This window comes from Colossoma macropomum, unplaced genomic scaffold, assembly GCF_904425465.1.
Source record: "Colossoma macropomum unplaced genomic scaffold, Colossoma_macropomum, whole genome shotgun sequence".
NCBI lineage: Eukaryota > Metazoa > Chordata > Actinopteri > Characiformes > Serrasalmidae > Colossoma > Colossoma macropomum.
The window spans coordinates 614871-635475 of NW_023496020.1; the positions used below are offsets into that span (position 1 = coordinate 614871).

Sequence of the window (20605 nt, forward strand, 5' to 3'; positions counted from 1 at the left end):
CTCAGCAGCGCTGCAGGGAGAAACTCGAAAGCCTCAACATCTGCCTGATTGCACACACACAGCTCGTTTTACATCTTTTTACAGAGCCCATAATGTGACATGCTGATTATTTTTTAGTAAGGTGTAGCAACGAATTAATATATATAGAGGCCACGAGTTAAATTTCTCATAACTCCATATAGTAATTAGAGGCCTCAATATAGTAACTCATGGCCTTAATATAGTAATTTGTGGCCTCAGAGTATTAACTTGTGGCCTCAGTATAGCAAATTGTGGCCTCCATATAGTAATTTCTGACCTCAATATATTTGTGCCCTCAATATAATAATTTGTGGCCCCGATATGGTGATTTGTGGCCTCAATATAGTAACTTGTGGCCTCAATATTTTAATTCATGGTCTCAGTATAATAGCACCTAGCCTCAATATACAGGGTGGTTTAAAAAGATTCATCCAATTTCAAAGCACCATATTTTTACAATCGTGAGGCGCCTAGGAACCAATCACATACTAATTGAAAGAGGGATTCATAGTTTCTGACTGTCAGTATGGCAGTGAACCTCCAACAGCTGAGAGCATTCATCATTGGTACCAACAGTTCCAAGAAAAAGGTCACCAGCATCACCAGATCTCATGCAGTGTGACTTTGTTTTTGTGGGGGGACGTTAAGGATTTGCCACCACTCCCAATAACACTGGATGATCTCCGAAATTGGATTGAAAGAGCTGTGAGTACAGTGACACCCGACATACTCAATTGAGTATGGGATGAATGTGATTATGGCGTTGATGTTGTCCGTACAGATGGAGGAGGTCATATTGAGCACTTGTAATATTACATGATAAACTTTATGCTCACCTAAACCATTTACAATTTACTACATTGTTCTGTAATGATTTAAAAGTAATATAAATCATTTGAAATCGGATGCATCTTTTTGAATCACCCTACTGCAACTCATGGCCTCAATATAGTAATGCGTGGCCTCAATATAGTAACTCGTGGGCTCGATTTATTAATTTGCGGCCTCGATATATAAATATTAGTGGCCACGATTTAGTAACTCTTGGCCTTGATATAGTAATTTGTGGCATCAATATATCAATTTGTGGCCTCAAAATAGTAACTTGTGGCCTCTATATGTTAATTTGTGGCCTCAGTATAGTAACTCGTGGTCTCAATATAGTAATTTGTGACCATGCTTTATTAAAAAAATAACCATGTCACCTTAGGGTTCCATATGTTTTCAACAGCGACATACACATTTATAAACACTTTTATGTGAGCATGGCTTCATTTTGTGGTGTAAATAGGCAGGACTGTGGAAGGTCTCAGTAAAGGTCAGCTGCTAAAGGGACACTCAGACCCAAATTAAAAATTAGACCATCGCTAAATCTGTTATAAACTTCCCTTCTCTCCTTATACAGCAGTTCTCTGGAGTGAGATTGTCCAGTTTAAACACTAAAGCCCCTTTAATGATGTATCTTGAAAGTGGGAGGAACCTTCAAAAAAAACTACAACTGCTTTGGGGTGGATACTCAAATTTTTTGTGTTTGTTGTTCCCACTAGCTAGCTAATGCACAAGAAAGTGAGAAAGCTAATGGAAGCTAGAAATAACACTTGTGTTTATGAGCCTCAACTTCAGTGCATTTCTTTACGGCAGTGGAAGATTCCCAATGGGTGTTTATTGCATGCTGGGTTGTGTAGTCAGAGAACGTTGATAGATGGAAACCAAAAGGATACAAGATGGTGAATTCTGTTAACCTAATGATACTGTGATACTGAGGGAAACAACATACCGCACTACAGAATACTGTATAACACAAATAACATATTAACCCTTTAACAGCATCTCATGGACTTATTTTGACAAGTTCAGACCATGTAAGAAGTTTGAGAACTGCAGCAGAACTATTTAGCACTTCCAGCTCTATCAGTAAAGCAACTGCAAAGTGAAACTGCCTTTTTATTCCAACTTTCTGTTCCACTTTATGTGGTGCAGTGGTTACATTCTGCCACCAGCTGCACAATTTAAGGTGGAACAGAAAATTTTGTATGCAAATCAGAATCTCTATAGGAACTTAATTTTGTGCGTCTCTTTTTGAATCATTCTGCTCTAAAATAAAACGCTGCGAAGTGAGATGAGTGATCAACAGAGAAGTAGAACAGGAGCTGAACCAACACAGCAGAATGAAATATAGTGTTAATATTGTTAAAATTGCAGTTTTGTTCCCCTGCTCCTGTAATTTATTGAAATATTGTGTAATTTAGTTCTGTAAAGTGACCTACAGTTTCCAGGAACTACACTACACCCAGACTCACCTAAAATAAAGGTTCTTAAATTGTTCCAGACACGTGTACAGTTTTTAAAAGTTGGTATGAAGCTGTAGTAATTTGTTAATTGTTATTTGTTGTTTTAGGTGTGCATTAGATGTGCATGCACGCAGGAGAACACAGAATAAGTTTTTATGTCTTAACTTTTATTAAAGGGCCCATAATGTAGAAAACCAGCTCAATCTCGAAATGTTGTGCACCTTTTTGCTACGGTTTCCAGGTTGAACAACGTTTTATCGAAATGGTGTGAAACAGTGTGCAGAAGCTTTGAGGTGTTTTCTCTCGTTTGATGTGTGTTACAGGTCTTACCCAAACAGCAGTGATGTATTAAAAAAGGCAGCACACAAAATAGACCGCTGTAGTCGTGCGTCATTCTGTGGTCCTCGTTATACCCATATTAGGAACTCCGGGGTCTAAGCTCCATTTCTCTAAGGCCAGTTTTCGAAAAATCGCCTCTGTCGCACCCTGTGTTAAATAAAAGTGTTCAGAACTCGATACATTTTGTCCTGTGTACATTTTTCTCCCGAATACCACTGGATCCTCCGAATTATGAGGTCGTTAAAGAGCTATAATACTAATATGCTACATGCGAGCTCAAGCTACTGCGCATCAATTTGATGTCAATAAGCTACATGAAACTAAGGCGGACAGTGCACCGGTGTTACGGTAAATTCAGCTCACCCGTTCCCCCCTCATTGCGCATGTCGAAATCATGACATCTTCAGTCGACGTTCTTCTGCGGGGCTTAGATAGGCTTAATTCGTTTGTTTTTGTACCGTTATTTCGTCCTATTCCTCGCGGTAAGCGAATTTTCACGGTGTTTGTAAAAGGACTTGTAGTTAAACATGTTTTAAAGTATAAAATGTGTTGTTAGCAGATGTTTTAATGCTCAAACACTACGTGGGCTATCTTGCTAATGCTAGCTTTGGCTCAGTTTTCAACTACTCCGAGTAACAGAAGTTAGATTTATTGCGCCATTTCGGATTTAATTACCGTACATGCAGGCACATTTTGTTTTTCACATGATCATTTCACTCAGTAGGAACCACTTTTATCAGGCCCTGGTTAAAGATGTTCCCCCTGTATTCTCAGTTCTAAAGGTGGTATAATATGAATAAAAGTTACTGAGCGAAATGATCATGCACAGATATAGATTATCAGCATCATTGTTGTACTGTAAATCCACTCCAGCTGTAATATACAAGGGGAAACCACTTTTCTCAGGCTCTGGTTGAAGATGTCCCCCCTGTATTCTCAGTGTAAAGGTGGTATAATATGAATAAAAGTTACTGGGTGAAATGATCATGCACAGAAATAGATTACCAGCATCATCAGCAACAAATGTTTCAAATCTATTTACAGAACTTAGCGAGACTGATGATATGGGACATAAATACACATTAAAATCACTTAAGTCTGAACAACAAAGTGTGCCTCCATGTACGGTAATTAAATCCGAAATGACGCAATAAATCTAACTTCTGTTACTCGGAGTAGTTGAAAACGGAGCCAAAGCTAGCATTAGCAAGATAGCCCACGTAGTGTTTGAACATTAAAACATCTGCTAACAACACATTTTATACTTTAAAACGTGTTTAACTACAAGTACTTTTACAAACAACGTGATAATTCGCTTACCGCGAGGAATAGGACGAAATAATAATACAGTACAAAAACAAACGAATTAAGCCTATCTAAGACCCGCAGAAGAACGTCGACTGAAGATGTCATGATTTCGACATGCGCAATGAGGGGGAACAGGGTGAGCTGAATTTACCGTAACACCGGTGCTCTGACGAGCTGTGCTACCTTATCAAAATCTTCACCTGTAGCGCATAATTACAGGTATACCCGTAAATAAAACCCCTGAGTAGGATATTTCGATAGGCTAAAACTCCTTATCAAAAATACTACGAGGCTGAATTATGCTTCTTTTTTCGCTAGCTTCTTGTTTGAATGTTGCCGTTCCACCTTAAATGGTGCAGTAGCTGTGACTAGCTATCACAAACATTAGTAAACGAGACAAAATACTGACCTGTCGGTTCTGTGAAACAGCAAAAATTGTTACTATAATGTTATACTATTGTTACGATAATGTTACTCAGCTGGAAATAGAGAAACCTCCTCATATCATGACTTTCAACCTTCCGTGAAGTTGAAGTCAGCTTCTTTTTCGCTGGCTACTTGTTCGAATTTTCCCGTTCCGGGAAAAGTCGAATAAAAAGCTGGCGAATGTCTTGAAAAAAAGTCCTCAGAAAAAATGTTACCAGAATTAAAATAACAATTAGGATATTCTGATCGCCTAAATCAGTTTATCAGGGGGTCAGCAGTCATATTAAGCTGAGTCTGTACTGAATTCCCTTGACTGCAGGTACGTTTGTAGAGCTTTTCAAATCAAACTAAAAGGAAAGATCTATCGTGTTTCAGTGAGCATCAGATGAAGAACAGAGAACTGCAGGGAAACCTGCTTATGTTGTTGCCTTTTTTCATTTGCCCTCAGTCTGAACATGGAAATGTTAACTGCCAAAACCTTAAGGAGACTGCTAGTCTAATGACGTGAATTCAGTGCGCAGTAGCTTTAGCTCACATGTAGCAAAATTCATATTTCAACTCTTTAACGACCTCGTAATTCGGAGGATCCAGTGGTATTCGGGAGAAAAATGTTCACAGGACAAAACGTATCGGGTTCTGAACATTTCTATCTAACACAGGGTGCGATAGAGCCGATTTTTCGAAAACCCTATTCATTCTGGCCATAGAGAAATGGAGCTCAGACCCGGAGTTCCTAATATGGACATAAGAGAATGGCGCAGACTACAAAATGACGACACGACTACAGTGGTCTATAGAGTTTCTACAAATGGCCACTACAGCTTGGTGTATGCAGCTATTTAGGATGTTAGAAGACGTGTTTGTTGTAAGTATTCTATTGTAAAGGTCTTTTAATAGAATAAGCTAATATTTCATTTTAACTTATTGTATGGGTTAGTGTATGTGTAGATTTCCACAATCGCTCTTTATATCATGTTTTGAAAACATTTCAGATTTGTAATGCACGGTCTTCTTAGCTGCCATAGCTGCAATGCTTGCGTAACACAACAGTGTTCACCGCACCACTGTTTCCATTTAAATAAACGTTTTCCTACATTTTGTCGGGACTGAATGCAGCCCAAGTTCACTTTTTCAAAGTAAGACGACATTGTTAGTTTTAAAACGTATTGTTTACTCCTCAGTCCATACAGTCCACATATGGTAGCTTAGCCCCACCCATTGAGCCTGCTGCAGTTTAGCCCCACCCATTCAGCCTGCTGCAGTTTAGTCCCACCCATTCAGCCTACAGCAGTCTAGCCCCACCCACGGGAGGAGTTTTGTTTGTACTAGAAGGTTTTACTGTGTACTAGGAGGAGCTTCGGTGTACTGGGAGGAGGTTTGGCTGTACTAGAAAGGGTTTCAGTTGTACTGGGAGGAGTTTCGGTTGTTGAATGCATCTTGGAGTGATGTATGTGTTTACGCTGCTATAACGTGGCTCAGATGCATCTCAGTCCACCTCCTGAAGTGCTTTAAGTGATCAGATCTGTATCTGTTTTAAGTGCGTCTTGGGTGCATTTAAACTTACATTCTTATGTAGTTTGGCCTCCAGATAAAATCCTGATACTCAAGATGCAGTAAGTGACCAGCTGTAAACAGGCTCAAAGAGAGTTAGGATGTAGAAATTAATTAATTATGACTGTTTTTGGTAAATAAACAACACAAACGTTATAAGTGGAGCTCTGTGGTAAAGAATTATAAGAGAAATGTAAGATAGGAGCTCTTTAATTCACAACAGAAGGTAAAATATAGCAGGAAAAAAGTGGTTACTCTGCAGTTGTTAGCCTGACTTTATGAATTAAACACACAGAAAAAGAAAAACACTACACAGTGCAGTTTGCCATTTTTATTTGGGCATGAAAATCGAATGGTGTCTGTACAAAAATACTTCAGAGTAAAGAAACGAATAAGAGCGTCAGGAAAAATATTACAGTGAGGCCTGCACAGGCCAAGTTTATTGAAACAGCGCACAATTAAAAGCATTGAGGAGGAAAAGATATTCCGCAACCCAGGGAATATGAAATATTTATGAAAGGTATAAAATACAAGAAAAAAGCAAATTATTACAAATGCAACTATATTTCTAATGGCTTTTATCTCTCCTCTTCCTCATCATCATTTAAAGGTTGTTTGTAATCTAGAGACGATGCCTCAAAATGTGAAGTGGCCCAGCCACCATATTTATAATTCTGTGAGACAAATCATGAAATAAATAAGCATCCATTAAGAAAATGGAAACTAGATCATAATTCATTGCTCACACAAGCATTAACAGGCATTTAAGATCAATCGTTATCATTTTATGTTCCTTGGCTGTTTTTACATTACGATCAGAAAGCTGTAAGCGTATAACAGTGCTTCCGTTACAAAAATATACAAAAACGTCTCAAAACAGTGGTCTGACTCTTTGGATCGTCCAGTGTGGTGGGTTTTTGTTGTGATGTTTTTTTGTTTTGTTTTTGTTTTTTGTTTTTTTTTTAATAGTCCAGCATCCCTCGCTGTTCAGATCAGCAGGTCACACACACACTCGCAGGTCACACACACACACACACACCCCCTGCAGAAACACACAATACATTGTTTTAGCTGCAATTTATTTAAAACAGTTCAACACACACAGTACATTTACTCCTATGTGAACTCTAAACTGGACTAATGAATAATGAAGAAACAATGTCATATTTTCACAGTCCGAAAATCACGTTTGGTGTGCAAGATATCAGTTACACACACACTCGAATGAATTTGTCGTCCAAATAAATTGTATTAATAAATCACGTTTGATGTAAATACCTTTGAGCTACACCATAATGTAAAGTTACCTCCTGCCAGAGGATGGTATCAATTAACGTTGCATACTAACGTGCATTTACTCACATCTAAACTCTAAACTGGACACATGCACAAAATCTAACTACAGGGTTCGTACACTTTAGCCGTTCCCATCTTATCCAGCACCAAAAAATAAAATAAAATCCAGGACCAGGATTTAAGTATTCCAGGAAAAAAATGATATGAACCTAAATTAAAGTTTAATATGTTGATGATTTTAAATTATTAACTGCTTGCAAAGACAGACAGAGAAGTCAGTGTAAAGGCTGTTACACACAGAACACAACGCATGAAAGCGACATGAAAATGCAAAATATTTGGACGTAATTTTTTTTTTGCATCAAAACCATACACAATGGACAAAACGCAATTTTTTGGAATTTCACAGAGTGGAAAAAAATGGACAGAATATGTATGAAATAAGGTTTACAGAATCTATTCACTATTCAAGTTCACATCAAACAGATTTGATGTCCGAAAATCTGTTTGATGTGATTTGATGTCCGAAAATCTGTTTGATGTGATTTGATGTCCGAAAATCACATTTGGTGTGCAAGATATTATCAATTATACACACACTCGAATGAATCAATTAACGTTGCATACTCATGTGCATGAATGTATTTTAGGTAATAAAAATGATTACAGAAAGTCATGATAACATGTTCCATGACTTTCAAGCACATTTTTCAATTTTATTATTTCCAAGGAGAGCTCAGTACTGGATTTTGGCACATTTATTTTCCATGACTTTCCAGGTTTTCTGTGACCTATACGAACCCTGTGACTAATTCAGATATACTGCAAAGTTGTTAAAAATGTTCAAGGGCTCATATCATGGAAAACTGAAGAGGAGTTTGATATAGTATGTAAAGCACATTTGAAATTTTTGAAACCCTTTAAAAAAAGGTTCCATATAGAACCATCTACAGCACATTCTCTATCAACCTGAAGAATGATACAGGCCCTTTAAGAAGTGAACGGTCACATCAAACTAATCCACTGAGAACACAAATATAACAGTTCTATCAGAGTAACTTCACTCAAATTCAGCAAGGATGCCAATGCTATCAAAATAAGGGTTCCATATAATTCTACTGTTAAAAGTAATTTAAGATTTAATTCACCACAAATATTTACTGATCTACCACATTTTAAGCTACTACAATAACAATAATAAAAATACTGTTTGTAGTGACAGAATAATTGCTAATAAAATGTGCTTAAGTGAATATTTATGTTATGTAATTCAAATAGTCACCGCCAAATAATGAGTTTAAGACCCCTTTATCTATATCTATGCTCAGTCTGAACTTGATAAAGGATGCGTCTTTTGAGGATGTGAGTGAATTATCTACTGTTGTCATCATACCTTTATCAGTATAATGTTGATTTTGAGATCATTTGAGGCCTAAACATTGAGCCTGACCTTCTTTTCGAGTCTATGTGTGTGACGATAATGTGTAAAGACATATAATGTGGTGAGAAAAACTCCCACCAAGTCTGTCCTGATACCTCGGAGTTTTAAATCATTACTTCAAAATTTACAGGGCTTTCAGTTTTAACGAAAAAAAAAAACAACAAAAAACCTTACATTGTGCTGCTTTAAGCCCAGAACTGAGGACCGTCCAATAGGAACGTCTCTCAGCTCTACTGGACAGGCTCAATTTTGGGCTTAAGTTATCTGGCTAAACTCAGAAATCCTGCTTTGTGAAATGACTCTCTCCTTCCAGTCCTGTTACAACTAGCTGAAACAGGCGTGTTCATGTGGATATCAATTTACTCAGCACTGCTGCTGTTGCTGTGTGTTAATTAAGACTCTCACCTGGTCACTGTGCGTTCTCAGGTGCGCCGTTTCCATAACCACCTTTCGATTTCATCTGCGCCTGCACTGAGTCCACCTTATCAGAACAACATCAGACAGAAAGAAAAAGTTACACATGATGACACAGCGCAAACACAAAGAACATCAATAAACAAGCTTTCTATTTTAGTGCACTGTGCTTTGTATCATCTATTTACCTCTATCTCTCTATGCTGCAAAGAGACTACTATGTAGAACGTAAACATTACCACTTAGTCTCCAGTCCAAACAGTCCTTTTACAGAAACTAAACCAAAAACAGTTTTCGTGATGTCACTCATTTACATACATTCGCTTATTTAGCCTACAGCAGTTTAGCCCCGCCCGTTTGTGCTGAAATTATAAGGCATGTTTCAGCTCGGACTGCTTTTTAAATGAGGCACAATAGAGGGGGGCTAAACAAGCAAATGTATGTAAATGAGTTGTTGTGACATCACAAAAACTTAACTGAAAACTGTTTAGTTTTCATATATGGACTGATTAGACAGGAGAGTAAAGCAAAAGAAATCAGTTTTGAATTTTTGTGATGTCACAACTCATTTACATACAAGTAAGTCTGTTAAAATGAATTATGAATTTTTTTTGTTACATAAAACAACACAAACGTTATAAAAGGACATCAGAGGGGAAAAAATAAAATGCAAGAAAAATGTAAGATATGGGCCCTTTAAGGACAGCGCAGCTGCACAGTTTCTATACTGTTATTCTAGTTTTATACTGATAACCTTTTATGTAACTGTGATATTGTACACATTGGCATGTACCTGAGAACAGCCTGGACGCATTTTACTACACTGTACACTTTACTATATACATATATTGACAAACTCTGTTGCATTTTAAGCAACCTAACCTCCTCCATTTCTACACACCAGCTTGTAGACATCCTTAAATCAGACCCTCTGTTACTGTAAAGGCCATAAAATGTGTCTATATTTGGAACTGACTGACTTGGACTTCCTTATGGCACAATCACTCATAAAGATTTATATCATCACTGTCGTTCAAAAGCTCCTGCTGTGCTTTGTGTGGATATTTTATGTTGTGTGAAGCAACAGAATCAGTCCAGAATTACTTGGAATAAAATCTCACTGACTTGCATCAAAATTAACCCATTCACGGTCGACAAAGTACATTTAGTACGATGTGAAAAAAATAGCAGAACTTGGTCTAAAGAGTGTTTTAAGTTCAAATGACATGCAAAGGGTCTATTGAGTGTTCACGGGTCTATATAGAACCATTCCCTTTACCAAAGAACCCTTGAAGAACCATCTTTTTAAAGAGTGTATGTACATTGAGTGAACAGTACATTTTGAACTTTAACAATGTTTACAAACTACATCAAATTCTTATTAAACAAAAAAAAAGACAATTTGTTTTTCTATGCTATAACAACATATTACTGCATGTTTTAATGAACATTTAACTGTAATATGGTGATGATGCGTCATACTTCATACTTTCGTTCACAATCAATTTTGGGTTTTCTAATTTTAAGGATAATTTAAGTGAGAAAAACTGTTTCAAGCCATAACATGTTTGACAAATTTGAGAAATATTTTCAGATTTGTGCTCAGGGTTTAGGAAACATATGGACAAAAGGAAATTCACCACTTCACATATGGACATGAATGGGTTAATATCCATTTAAAGGAATAATTTAGTAAAAAAAAAAATCTAACCCTTACCCCAAAAAAGCCTACCCCAGATGTATTCCATCAGCCAAAACATTTCGCTTCTTTGGTTTCCTGCTTGAGCTTTGAGGCTAATACTGCTAGTAAACAGTAGAAGTCAATAGTCACCCAAATCTTTTCTCTAAATAAATCCCCAAAATGTCTCTCAGTCGGCTCAAACCACATCCTTAAGGACTTCCTTAAGGCGGAGCAGGCTTGTAGATGTGGTTTAGGACCCAGTGTGACTCACTGAGGGCCATAAACATAAACTTCCCCAGAGGCTGTTATGCACAAAGCAGGACAGATCTCAGATCAGATGCCTCCATATTTATGAAGATCATTGTCACAAATGCTGATTCTAGATCAGCAATCAGACTCCTGAGGTGGTGTGTGAACAGATTCTGCTGTCTAAGGTGTGGGTCCACAGTTTAGCTCATGTTTAGAGGCCACAGTGAGGCACACTCTGTCATAAACCGCATTTACAAGTCTGTGCCACCTTTTTTTTGAGTTGGCTGAGAGACCTTTTAGGGATGTATTTTTACAGACATGCTATTTGGGTGACTGTTGAATTGTATTGTTTGTTGGCTAAATTAGCCTTGTAGCTCCAGTGCTAAACTAAAAAAGAACAATTTGGACTCAAAATGTGTATTGGCTGATGAAAAATGAAATGAAAATGAAATGAACCTTTTTAGCCAACTGTGTCTGAACACAACGGAATTAGACCGCCGCATTTAACCCATCCGTGCAGTGAAACACCACATACACACTAGTGAACACACACACACTAGGGGGCAGTGAGCACACTTGCCCGGAGTGGTGGGCAGCCCTATCCACGTCGCCCGGGGAGCAGTTGGGGGTTAGGTGCCTTGCTCAAGGACACTTCAGTCACGTACTGTCAGCTGAGGGGGTCGAACTGGCAACCTTCCGGTGACAAGGCTGGTTCCCTAACCTCCAGCCCACCACTGCCCCAAAATCAGATTTCACCTCCTTCATCTTCTGTTCGCAGTGAACACTCTGAGACGCTGGACAGAGTCCAGCTGGGTTGAGTGGAACACTCAGTGAGTTTGATTTTTCACTGAACGATTCCTTTAAATGTATATTAATACATTAACGTCCATATGTATAATGTTAAATTTTCTTTTGTCCATATGTTCTCTTAGGTCTGACCACAATTCTGTCTACATTAGATTTTTTGCCAAATATCTGTCCCAGCTAAAGATAACACTGCTCGCTGCGGGGGCCTGTTTGAATGAAGGACCCTCTGAGCGGTTGTAATACACTTGAATGAAAGCCTTGATTGATGGTAACGCTGGGAAAACTCAGAATTTTCCAACTCTGGACCTCCTACTTCCCACCACAAAATTTTCACATAACCTCAACTGTTGGAGTTTGCAAAAAGAGTGCTTGTTTGGCTGCTGTGAGAGCAGACCTCCTAAAAACCTTCTACTTGTTTTGTTAGTGCTTCATTTACTTATAAATAATATAAATATTTATAGTATAAATATAATAAATATAAACATGGATGCAGGTTACAGATTTTCACCATTTAAAGTGATATTGACTGATTTTTAAAAATTGCATAATTTAGTGGTCAAGATGTAAATAGAGTTTTTCAGAGTGGTTTGGTGTGAAATGCTCAGTTCTAGAGAAACTTACCGAGTCACAATGGTTCACAATGGTTCACAGTGGTATTGATAGGAACTAGACATCCACATCTCAAAGCTCCCTCACAAAAGTTATTGCATGAAGTTAGGAATACACTGCCTGATGACTGAGACACTGTTTTATGATAGTTTGAGAACTTAAAATCCATTCATGGTAGAGGGATACATGCTGAGTGTTGTGAGGCAAAATAGTCCCCAAAGAAAACGTATTTTTTCAGATTTTCCATCATCAACATTCCATATAAAACTCAGAAGACTTGTGTAGGTTCACTGGTGGTTTTGGATAGTAAATAAATGTTTACATTTGTGTTGTAGTCATGGTGACCCCTGGTTCCTATCACCATCACTGTAAAGAAATCTGAACCATTTCAAACCAAACCACTCTGAATCACTCTGTTTACATCTCAGACTCTGAATTATGCAGGAATTTTGAAACATGGTGGAATTCCTCTTTAACTAAGCACCAAAAATGACATATGAAATTATTTTTCTCAGAATGACTAAACTCTACAATTATCCAGGTTTTCCTTCTGCAATTTGTGATTTCGCATCACATACAAAAACAGAAACTGTTTTTAAGCCTAAATCACTTAACACATATTGTTAATTACTGTTAACTCTTGTTCTGGGTGCCAGTAGGTGGAAGTAACGTTACAGAGCTCTTAAAAGACTCTGTAGGAGTTATGAGTCACACTGACATTCAAGTGCATTAACTTCCCAGCAACTTCCCAGTTTAGTCATAAATGCTTATAAAGCCCCCTAGTATTGGGCTGTGGAGCAGTGGAACTGTGTTCTCTGCAGTGATGGAGCTCCATCCAATTCCTTTCAGATGAGTTGGAGTGATCCAGAACTGACCATTCAACATAAGTACCTGATCTCACTAATGCTCAATCAAATCCTCACAGCAATGTTCCAACATCAAGAACCTTTCCCAGAAGAGCAGAGGTTACTGCAGCACAAACTCACTATTAACTATTTAGAAACTCTGGAGTTTACAAACATTTGGACAGACAGTGTATCCAAAGCTTAGTCCCTGCTGGTGAAGGGCATGTGGCAGTGTAGTTATTATAGATACATGACTTTGATTGATGATATGAGATCAGTGTTTGGTGACTCACCGCTGCTAAACCCATCCCCATGTCCCCCGAGCCCACGTGCGTCATGTGAACAAAGTTGGTGGGTTCTCCAATCATCGACCGATCTATCCTCCGCCTCCTCTTCTGCAGAGAACAAACACAACATAAACTAATAAACAAACTGAACAATAATATAAAAACTGATTCATCAGGACAGTCAGTGTTCACTACTGTAGAACACAGTACCTACATTTAGTCAGTTATTCATCCCACAGACTCTGTTTATATCAGAGTACTTACATTTAGAGTCAGTTATTCATTCAACCTAATGAGAAACTGTAGAACAGACTCAGTTTATATGACAATACCTACATTTAGAGTCAGTTATTCATTCAACCTGATGAGAAACTGTAGAACAGACTAAGTTTATATCACAATACCTACATTTAGAGCCAGTTATTCATTTAACCTAATGAGAAACTGTAGAACAGACTCAGTTTATATCACAATACCTACATTTAGTCAGTTATTCATTCCACCTAATGAGAAACTGTACAACAGACTTAGTTTATATCACAATACTTACGTTATCACAATACCAGTAACTTTTCAATTTTCAGTGGTCCGTATCTGACACCAGTTGGCTGGTTATTTTTGGTTGGGGAACCGTTCTGAACATTAGGCCTCATTCACCAACCGTTCTTAAGTTGAAATTTCTTCTTAAAACCCACTTACGCAGTTTTCACAAAGATTCTGACATTCACCAGTGTTTTCATATTTGGGATTTGTTCTTAGGTAAGAACAGAATCTAGACACTCTCAAGAGCACAAAGGTAAGAACGGTTCTGTGCTTTAAGAATACATCACAAATCTGACATAGACTTTTTTTCTTAGGACCTTTCTCAAGAACACATTTAAGAACAAACTTAGGAAGATATCAGAGAATAAGCACCATTAATACAATCTTTTCAACACTGTTTTATCATAATTTTCAGACATTTCATGACCCTTTATAAAAGGTTGAATAAATAACTGACTCTAAATGTAGGTATTGTAATATAAACTGAGTCTGTTCTACAGTTTCTCACTAAGTTGAATGAATAACTGACTCTAAATGTAGGTATTGTGATATAAACTTAGTCTGTTCTACAGTTTCTCATTAGGCTGAATGAATAACTGACTCTAAATGTAGGTATTGTGATATAAACTTAGTCTGTTCTACAGTTTCTCATCAGGCTGAATGAATAACTGACTCTAAATGTAGGTATTGTGATATAAACTTAGTCTGTTCTACAGTTTCTCATCAGCCTGAATGAATAACTGACTCTAAATGTAGGTATTGTGATATAAACTTAGTCTGTTCTACAGTTTCTCATCAGGCTGAATGATTTTTATCTGCGTTCTGCAAAGCTTGCCCAACCTCATAACCGTATGGCACAATTACTGGGCGGAGCCTGAATAGTTTAAGTGAATTTTAGAAGCTTTTTTTGTTGGCTGAGACTCACCGGCTGGGGCTGTTCAGCGACGCAGCAGCTAAAGCAAACCCAGAACTCCGTCATGTTGAGTTAAAAAGGCTAAAACTACAGCTACTTCCTCCCTGACACGCACTCGTCTTCTTCCTCAGAATATTACGAGGCTTTTTGTCTGTCTTATTCGTCTTCCTGCTCAGTCCTCCACAGCCGTCTGCCGGAAGACGATTATGGTGAAGGTTTTGAAGACAGGCGTTCCTCACCAGCGCTGTCACACACACAGATACATTCACTCACACACACGCGCGGCTTCAGCAGGTCACCGCCCCCTGAAACAAACAGACAAACAAACAAACAGCCGGCATTAAAGACATCCAACAAGGTTTTCACTTAATTGTGAGTCGTTATAAGGCTGCATTAGGGCTGGGCAGGCCCCCTGCACATGACACGCCTGTGGTTTGGGTGACATTTCCTTACAGCAGTCTGGAGGCCCACAGACAGCCTTTATTTACATCAACAGCATAAGTGCTGCTTATTCACTCACCCAAAAGAAGGTCAGGATTTTTATAACTGCTTCTGTAACGTTTTTACAGACATATGACGTCATACATGTCAGTATAGCAGTCCAGCTACAACCAACCAAATCTGACAAAACAGGAAACTGGTTCTTAACTGGCTCAGAAATGGGAAGAACTTGTTGGTTTTATCATCTACCACCTACTCCATCTTCTACACTTTTAAAAAAGATGCTTCTTTAGTAAAGGAAGTGAAGTCCCATACATAACCATCTGCATGCTGAAATGGTTTTACAGATTGATGGAGAATGTGTTGTATATGGTACAGCACCCAAAAAATGTTTAAGACATCAAGCTGGTTACAGTTAAAAAACATTTTCAAAAAGGTTCTATACAAATCTATACACAACATGTCTGTCAAGTAACAACAGAAAATGCTATATAGAACTCTTTTCAAAATATACAACACATTCTCAACCAATCTGAAGAACCATATCACCATGCAAAGAACCATTTAAGCATGACATGGCTCTAAAGAAATCAGGGTTCTAAACAGAGCCATTCCCTTTACTAAAGAATCCTTGAAGAACCATTTTAAGAGTGTAATATTAATTATAATAGTGCATGTAATAGTATAACTGAAAACTGCTAATCTGAACACAAAAATCTCCCATAATTTTCCACAAAATTACTGACTTCAATTTGCTGTTCGAATTTTCCAGTTCCACATTAAGTACTACAACCTCTACAGTCTAACGCCGGAGCGCCTGAATGTAACTGCTGCACTATTTAAGGTGGAACGGGAAAATTCGAACAAGAAGCTGGCGAATAGGAAGCAAACTCCAGCCTCGTCAAAATCACTGTATGGATGGTTAGAATAACGTTCTTAATTGCTTGTCATGTTAATATATGAACGTACAGCACATAAACTGACCTTTATATGCCGGCTAGGCTAACTCGGGCTAACTTTGCTGAGTTTAAACCGCTTTTAAAAGTGAATTCACAGCTGTAAATCACATCTACAAACCGGAAATTTAACAACAGAGCGGAATAAGCTCCAAACTCAAGCTTTTTTCTGTTAATAAACTCTTGATTTGATGTTTATTTTTGACAAGTTCAGTTGGCTAACTCGTTAGCCACATGCCTGCTAGCGACCGACCGAATGAACGGACAGATTTTAACTTTGTTTCCTCAGCAAGCTTATCTCTACGTGAAAGAAAGTGTTTAGGTGGCCGATTTACCCCTGTTTCACTAAATTAAAGTGTTTTATTAAGCAGAAAGGGACATTTAATGAATTTAGGGAGCCTTACCTCGGCTACTTCCTCGAAGCTGCTGTCAGAAAAAAAAATGTTCTTTTCACACCTCTAATCCGAAAACCCCCACCCGTATTCCGCAACGTCCCGCCGTGATTGGACTGGGATTGGCTGCTTTCTCAACTTCTGCGCTTGGATTGGATAACAGTTCATGCTCAGAAGTATCCGCGGCGAACTTTCAACCAATCCCAGCGCAGGAGAGGCGTGGCTTTTGCAGAATATAGGTGGAATTTGTCGCAATAAGGGTGGGGAGTTTTGTCGGAAAACGGGTGAGAAAACAAATACGATTAGCTGATCTATAAATAATTCTCAGCGGAAACTGCGCAGTGCTTATCTTTTGTACTTCAGCGGATTCGCCACTTCCTCCTTGACTTTTCCTGTCCTTATTTTTCTTGAATTTCTTTATGACAGAAAAAGGATGTGAAACATTCTCCGATTCATTTACAAAAACAACCATTTGTGTTTTGTCCAAGAAAACAGTACCGCTATGTGTGATGGGTGATGATTAATCTTCTCATACACAGTAATTAAATCGTGATATATACATTAAATAAATAAATACATACATACATACAAACATACATACATACATACATGCATAAGAAATGAAACTCAATTCAGCCGTTGGTCTTGAGTGGAGCCACCAGATGGCGCTACTGACGCGTCTTAACATTAACTGTGATAGAAACTGATATCATATTTACAGGCGGATTAAAATACAGCAGAGATAATCTGATTTTACCACTTATTTCACTAGTTCACCTCTGTATTCACTGTTTAAGGGGAGTAAAATATGTCTGAGCTACTTTATCAAAACTAGGTTACAGAGGGCAGTGAGTCAGCTGCCTGCTCACACGTAGCGTTTTAGCCGGACGGGCACTGGGCCCAAACTCACTGTCCTGCTGAACGCCTCACTCTCCTCCAAACCAACATAGCATTACACTGTTAGGTCATCCAGAGTGGACAGTTATTATCAGAGCCATGTAGAGTATCCTCAACCCATCCTCCAGTAGACATGCTCTTACTGTCCTGAGATAATGACTGCAGCAGAAATAAAACGAAGTTCTGGCTTCTTATTAGATTTTTCTGCTCCACCTTAAATGGTGCAGATGAAAAATATCAGTAAGTGAAGTCCATGGAAATGAGTCGGTGGAGCCTTTGTTACCGTGGATAAAGACCAAGAGCCACATCACAAACCGGCTTGTTTTCAGACCCTAAAACGCTTTTCAGCACCGAATCACTATTGACAACGCAATTTAACTCAGACCTGCTATTACTATTTAGTACCTACTTTGAATGATTCAGTATCCATTATGAATTATTCAGTGTCTACTATGAATTATTCAGTATTCACTATGAATTATTCAGCATCTACTACAAATTATTCAGCATCTACTATGAATTATTCAGTGTCTACAGTGAATTATTCAGTTTCTACAGTGAATTTTTCAGTATCTACAGTGAATTATTCAGTAACTACTGTGAATTATTCAGTATCCACTATACATTATTCAGTATTCACTATGAATTACTGAGCATCTACCATGAATTATTCAGTATCTGGGTCATTGACGTATAAGGATTTTCAATAGGCCAATTTTAAAATACAAAAAATAAGCAATTGTTCAAACACTGAGAATGTTGTGAACCCATAAATTCATATTTAAATTTTAGATTAAGTTGTTTTAGTATTTTTCCATCTAGATGAAATGGCTGTGGCCTTAAAAATGTCATGCGACCATGATTTATCTCAAAATTTATTCATTTCCTTGACACACTTAACTTTTTTTTTACAAGTTCTCAGTAGTATAAAGTGTTTAGAAACAAAGGTTTTGCATAACTTTTGAGTTTTATAAATAATGATCTCATATTTTGTTCTGTATTGTCTCAGTCGCCTTCTTAAATGAAGTAACAGACTTATTTTTCCTGAAAATCGCATAAAACTTATAAAATGTTTTTTAAAAACCCATTAACTCAACCATACTGTGTCAGTGATTAACATTTCAGCCACAAAAATTAGATATTTTATTTTAAAGTTAGTACAGTTATTGCAATTATGTGTCGCACCACATGATGAGGAGTCGCTCCAAATGACATAAATATCTTTAAAACTGTTTAAAAAGATCAATAAACAGTAAATTCCATACAAAAAAATAGATTTGAACCAGTTTTATCATAATTTCAACGATTTGTCAAATGTTTCATAAACTTTTTTTACTAAAAATCTTATCCCAAATCATTATTGTGCAGCAAACATTTCATTTGACTTAACGTTGGAATAAATTTATTTTGATTTTCAAATTATTTTGATCAGAACCAAGTATTATCTATTGTTTATTCTCATGTAATCATGCTATATAACAAGCAGTTTTAATTGAAGTGCACATTCATGGCCTTGTTGTGAACAAGCATTTCTTTTCAAACTTGACAATCGTCATGCTGCTAATGGGTATTTGGAATGTCCATGTGATTGACCCTGTGTATGTTTATTTTAAAATATTTGCACAAGTTTTCTCTCCAATTTTGAAGTTACCTGCTTCCTTTTTAAATTTACATAGACCAGCCTAGCAACAGCAATGAAAATGATAGATGTGCAGAAATTAATTCGCATGTTATGCATTGTAAAAAAGTTTGTTCAACCTAAAAAAAAAGTTTCGTTTGATAACACGTAAATTAACTAGTTTTATTCAAACTAAATAAATACTTTGAATAAACGATTCTTTCATTCAAAGTATGTTTTTTAATTGAATAAGACTCTAAATTTCTTTTTACTACATGAAGTAATTTTTTAAGGTTGAACTAACAAACCACTTTTTACAATGTGTTGACAGAAAGGAATTTTAGTGCTGCAAAGTGATATGCAAAAGTGAAAATAAGTTAATGTATCTCCTACAGCAAACACACTCAAATGTGACATGTTCCTGCGAATTTTAGGGCATGAATTTCTGTTTGTCTGCTGAGTTTAAAGGTGATAAAATTGAAAACTGTACTTTCATTGGAATTGTTGAATAAGAAAAGTTTGGTACATGAACCTGACACACCACAAAGCTCAAACTCTGTTGTCTCTTCCTTCAACTGCAAATCCCGCATTTGTAAAAGTGGGTGACAAAACAGGACCAATTCTATTTCTATTATACTATTTTTACCTGTGGAACATTTCCTTGCCATTTTTCTCTGGTACACAGTAAAAAGATTCACAGTAAAAAATTACTTAATGTGGTAACAAGTAAATCAACATATTGTAAAAGTTGAGTACAGCTAATTCAATTGTTACCACAAAGTAATTCTTTTTAGGTAGACCTGAAGAAACCTTTTACAATGTAGCTAAAACAGGAATGTAATACAGCATCATGCCATAAATCTGCGTTGTATAGTTTATTTTTATTTTGGACTAATGATACATGACAGCAGATGCAATGTTAACAAAAAATGCATGTCCTCCAGTTAATGAAAAATATACACAAGAGCAATTTCTATTTTTAAAAATTAAAAAATAAGTCTTTTACATTCATTACTTTTCTCCTAGCAAGGTACTCTACTCTTGCCACAGAGTCAGAATTAACACGCTGCCTATGGTGAGAGATATTTACAATGGTACCTGGTAAAATAAATAAAAACAGTTATAGATATACAAATAAAAGTGAAGTGAAATTACATGTGCTTTATTTTCTGCACTTTTCTCATTATATTGTACAAAGATTTAACATAAACAATAGAAAAAAATTACTCAAATTGCATTAAAATCGATTCCAAAAACACTAAAATAAAGTAATTTATGTA

At 37.1% G+C, this 20605-nt stretch overlaps 1 protein-coding gene across 1 annotated transcript; it reads right to left on the reverse strand.

Annotated features, from left to right (window-relative positions):
* Positions 1-6883: 6883 nt before the first annotated feature.
* LOC118804020 (CDC42 small effector protein 2-like) lies at positions 6884-16894 on the reverse strand. The gene is made up of 5 exons (XM_036564615.1): positions 16823-16894; positions 15034-15326; positions 13572-13673; positions 9079-9154; positions 6884-6978 (listed from the first exon to the last, which is right to left on the reverse strand). The coding sequence occupies exons 2-4, from the start codon at positions 15085-15087 to the stop codon at positions 9083-9085; spliced, it is 228 nt and encodes a 75-aa protein (XP_036420508.1). The 5' UTR covers positions 15088-15326; positions 16823-16894; the 3' UTR covers positions 6884-6978; positions 9079-9082.
* Positions 16895-20605: the final 3711 nt, after the last annotated feature.

What these genes read in the sequence shown, in the direction of transcription:
- LOC118804020 (XM_036564615.1), bottom strand. Translation starts at nt 15,087, where the DNA reads ATGACGGAGTTCTGGGTTTGCTTTAGCTGCTGCGTCGCTGAACAGCCC. An exon ending in TCGCTGAACAGCCCCAGCCG is followed by an intron (nt 13,674 to 15,033) that starts GTGAGTCTCAGC and finishes TGTTCTCTGCAG; the next exon opens with AAGAGGAGGCGGAGGATAGA. An exon ending in TGGGGATGGGTTTAGCAGCG is followed by an intron (nt 9,155 to 13,571) that starts GTGAGTCACCAA and finishes TGTTCTGATAAG; the next exon opens with GTGGACTCAGTGCAGGCGCA.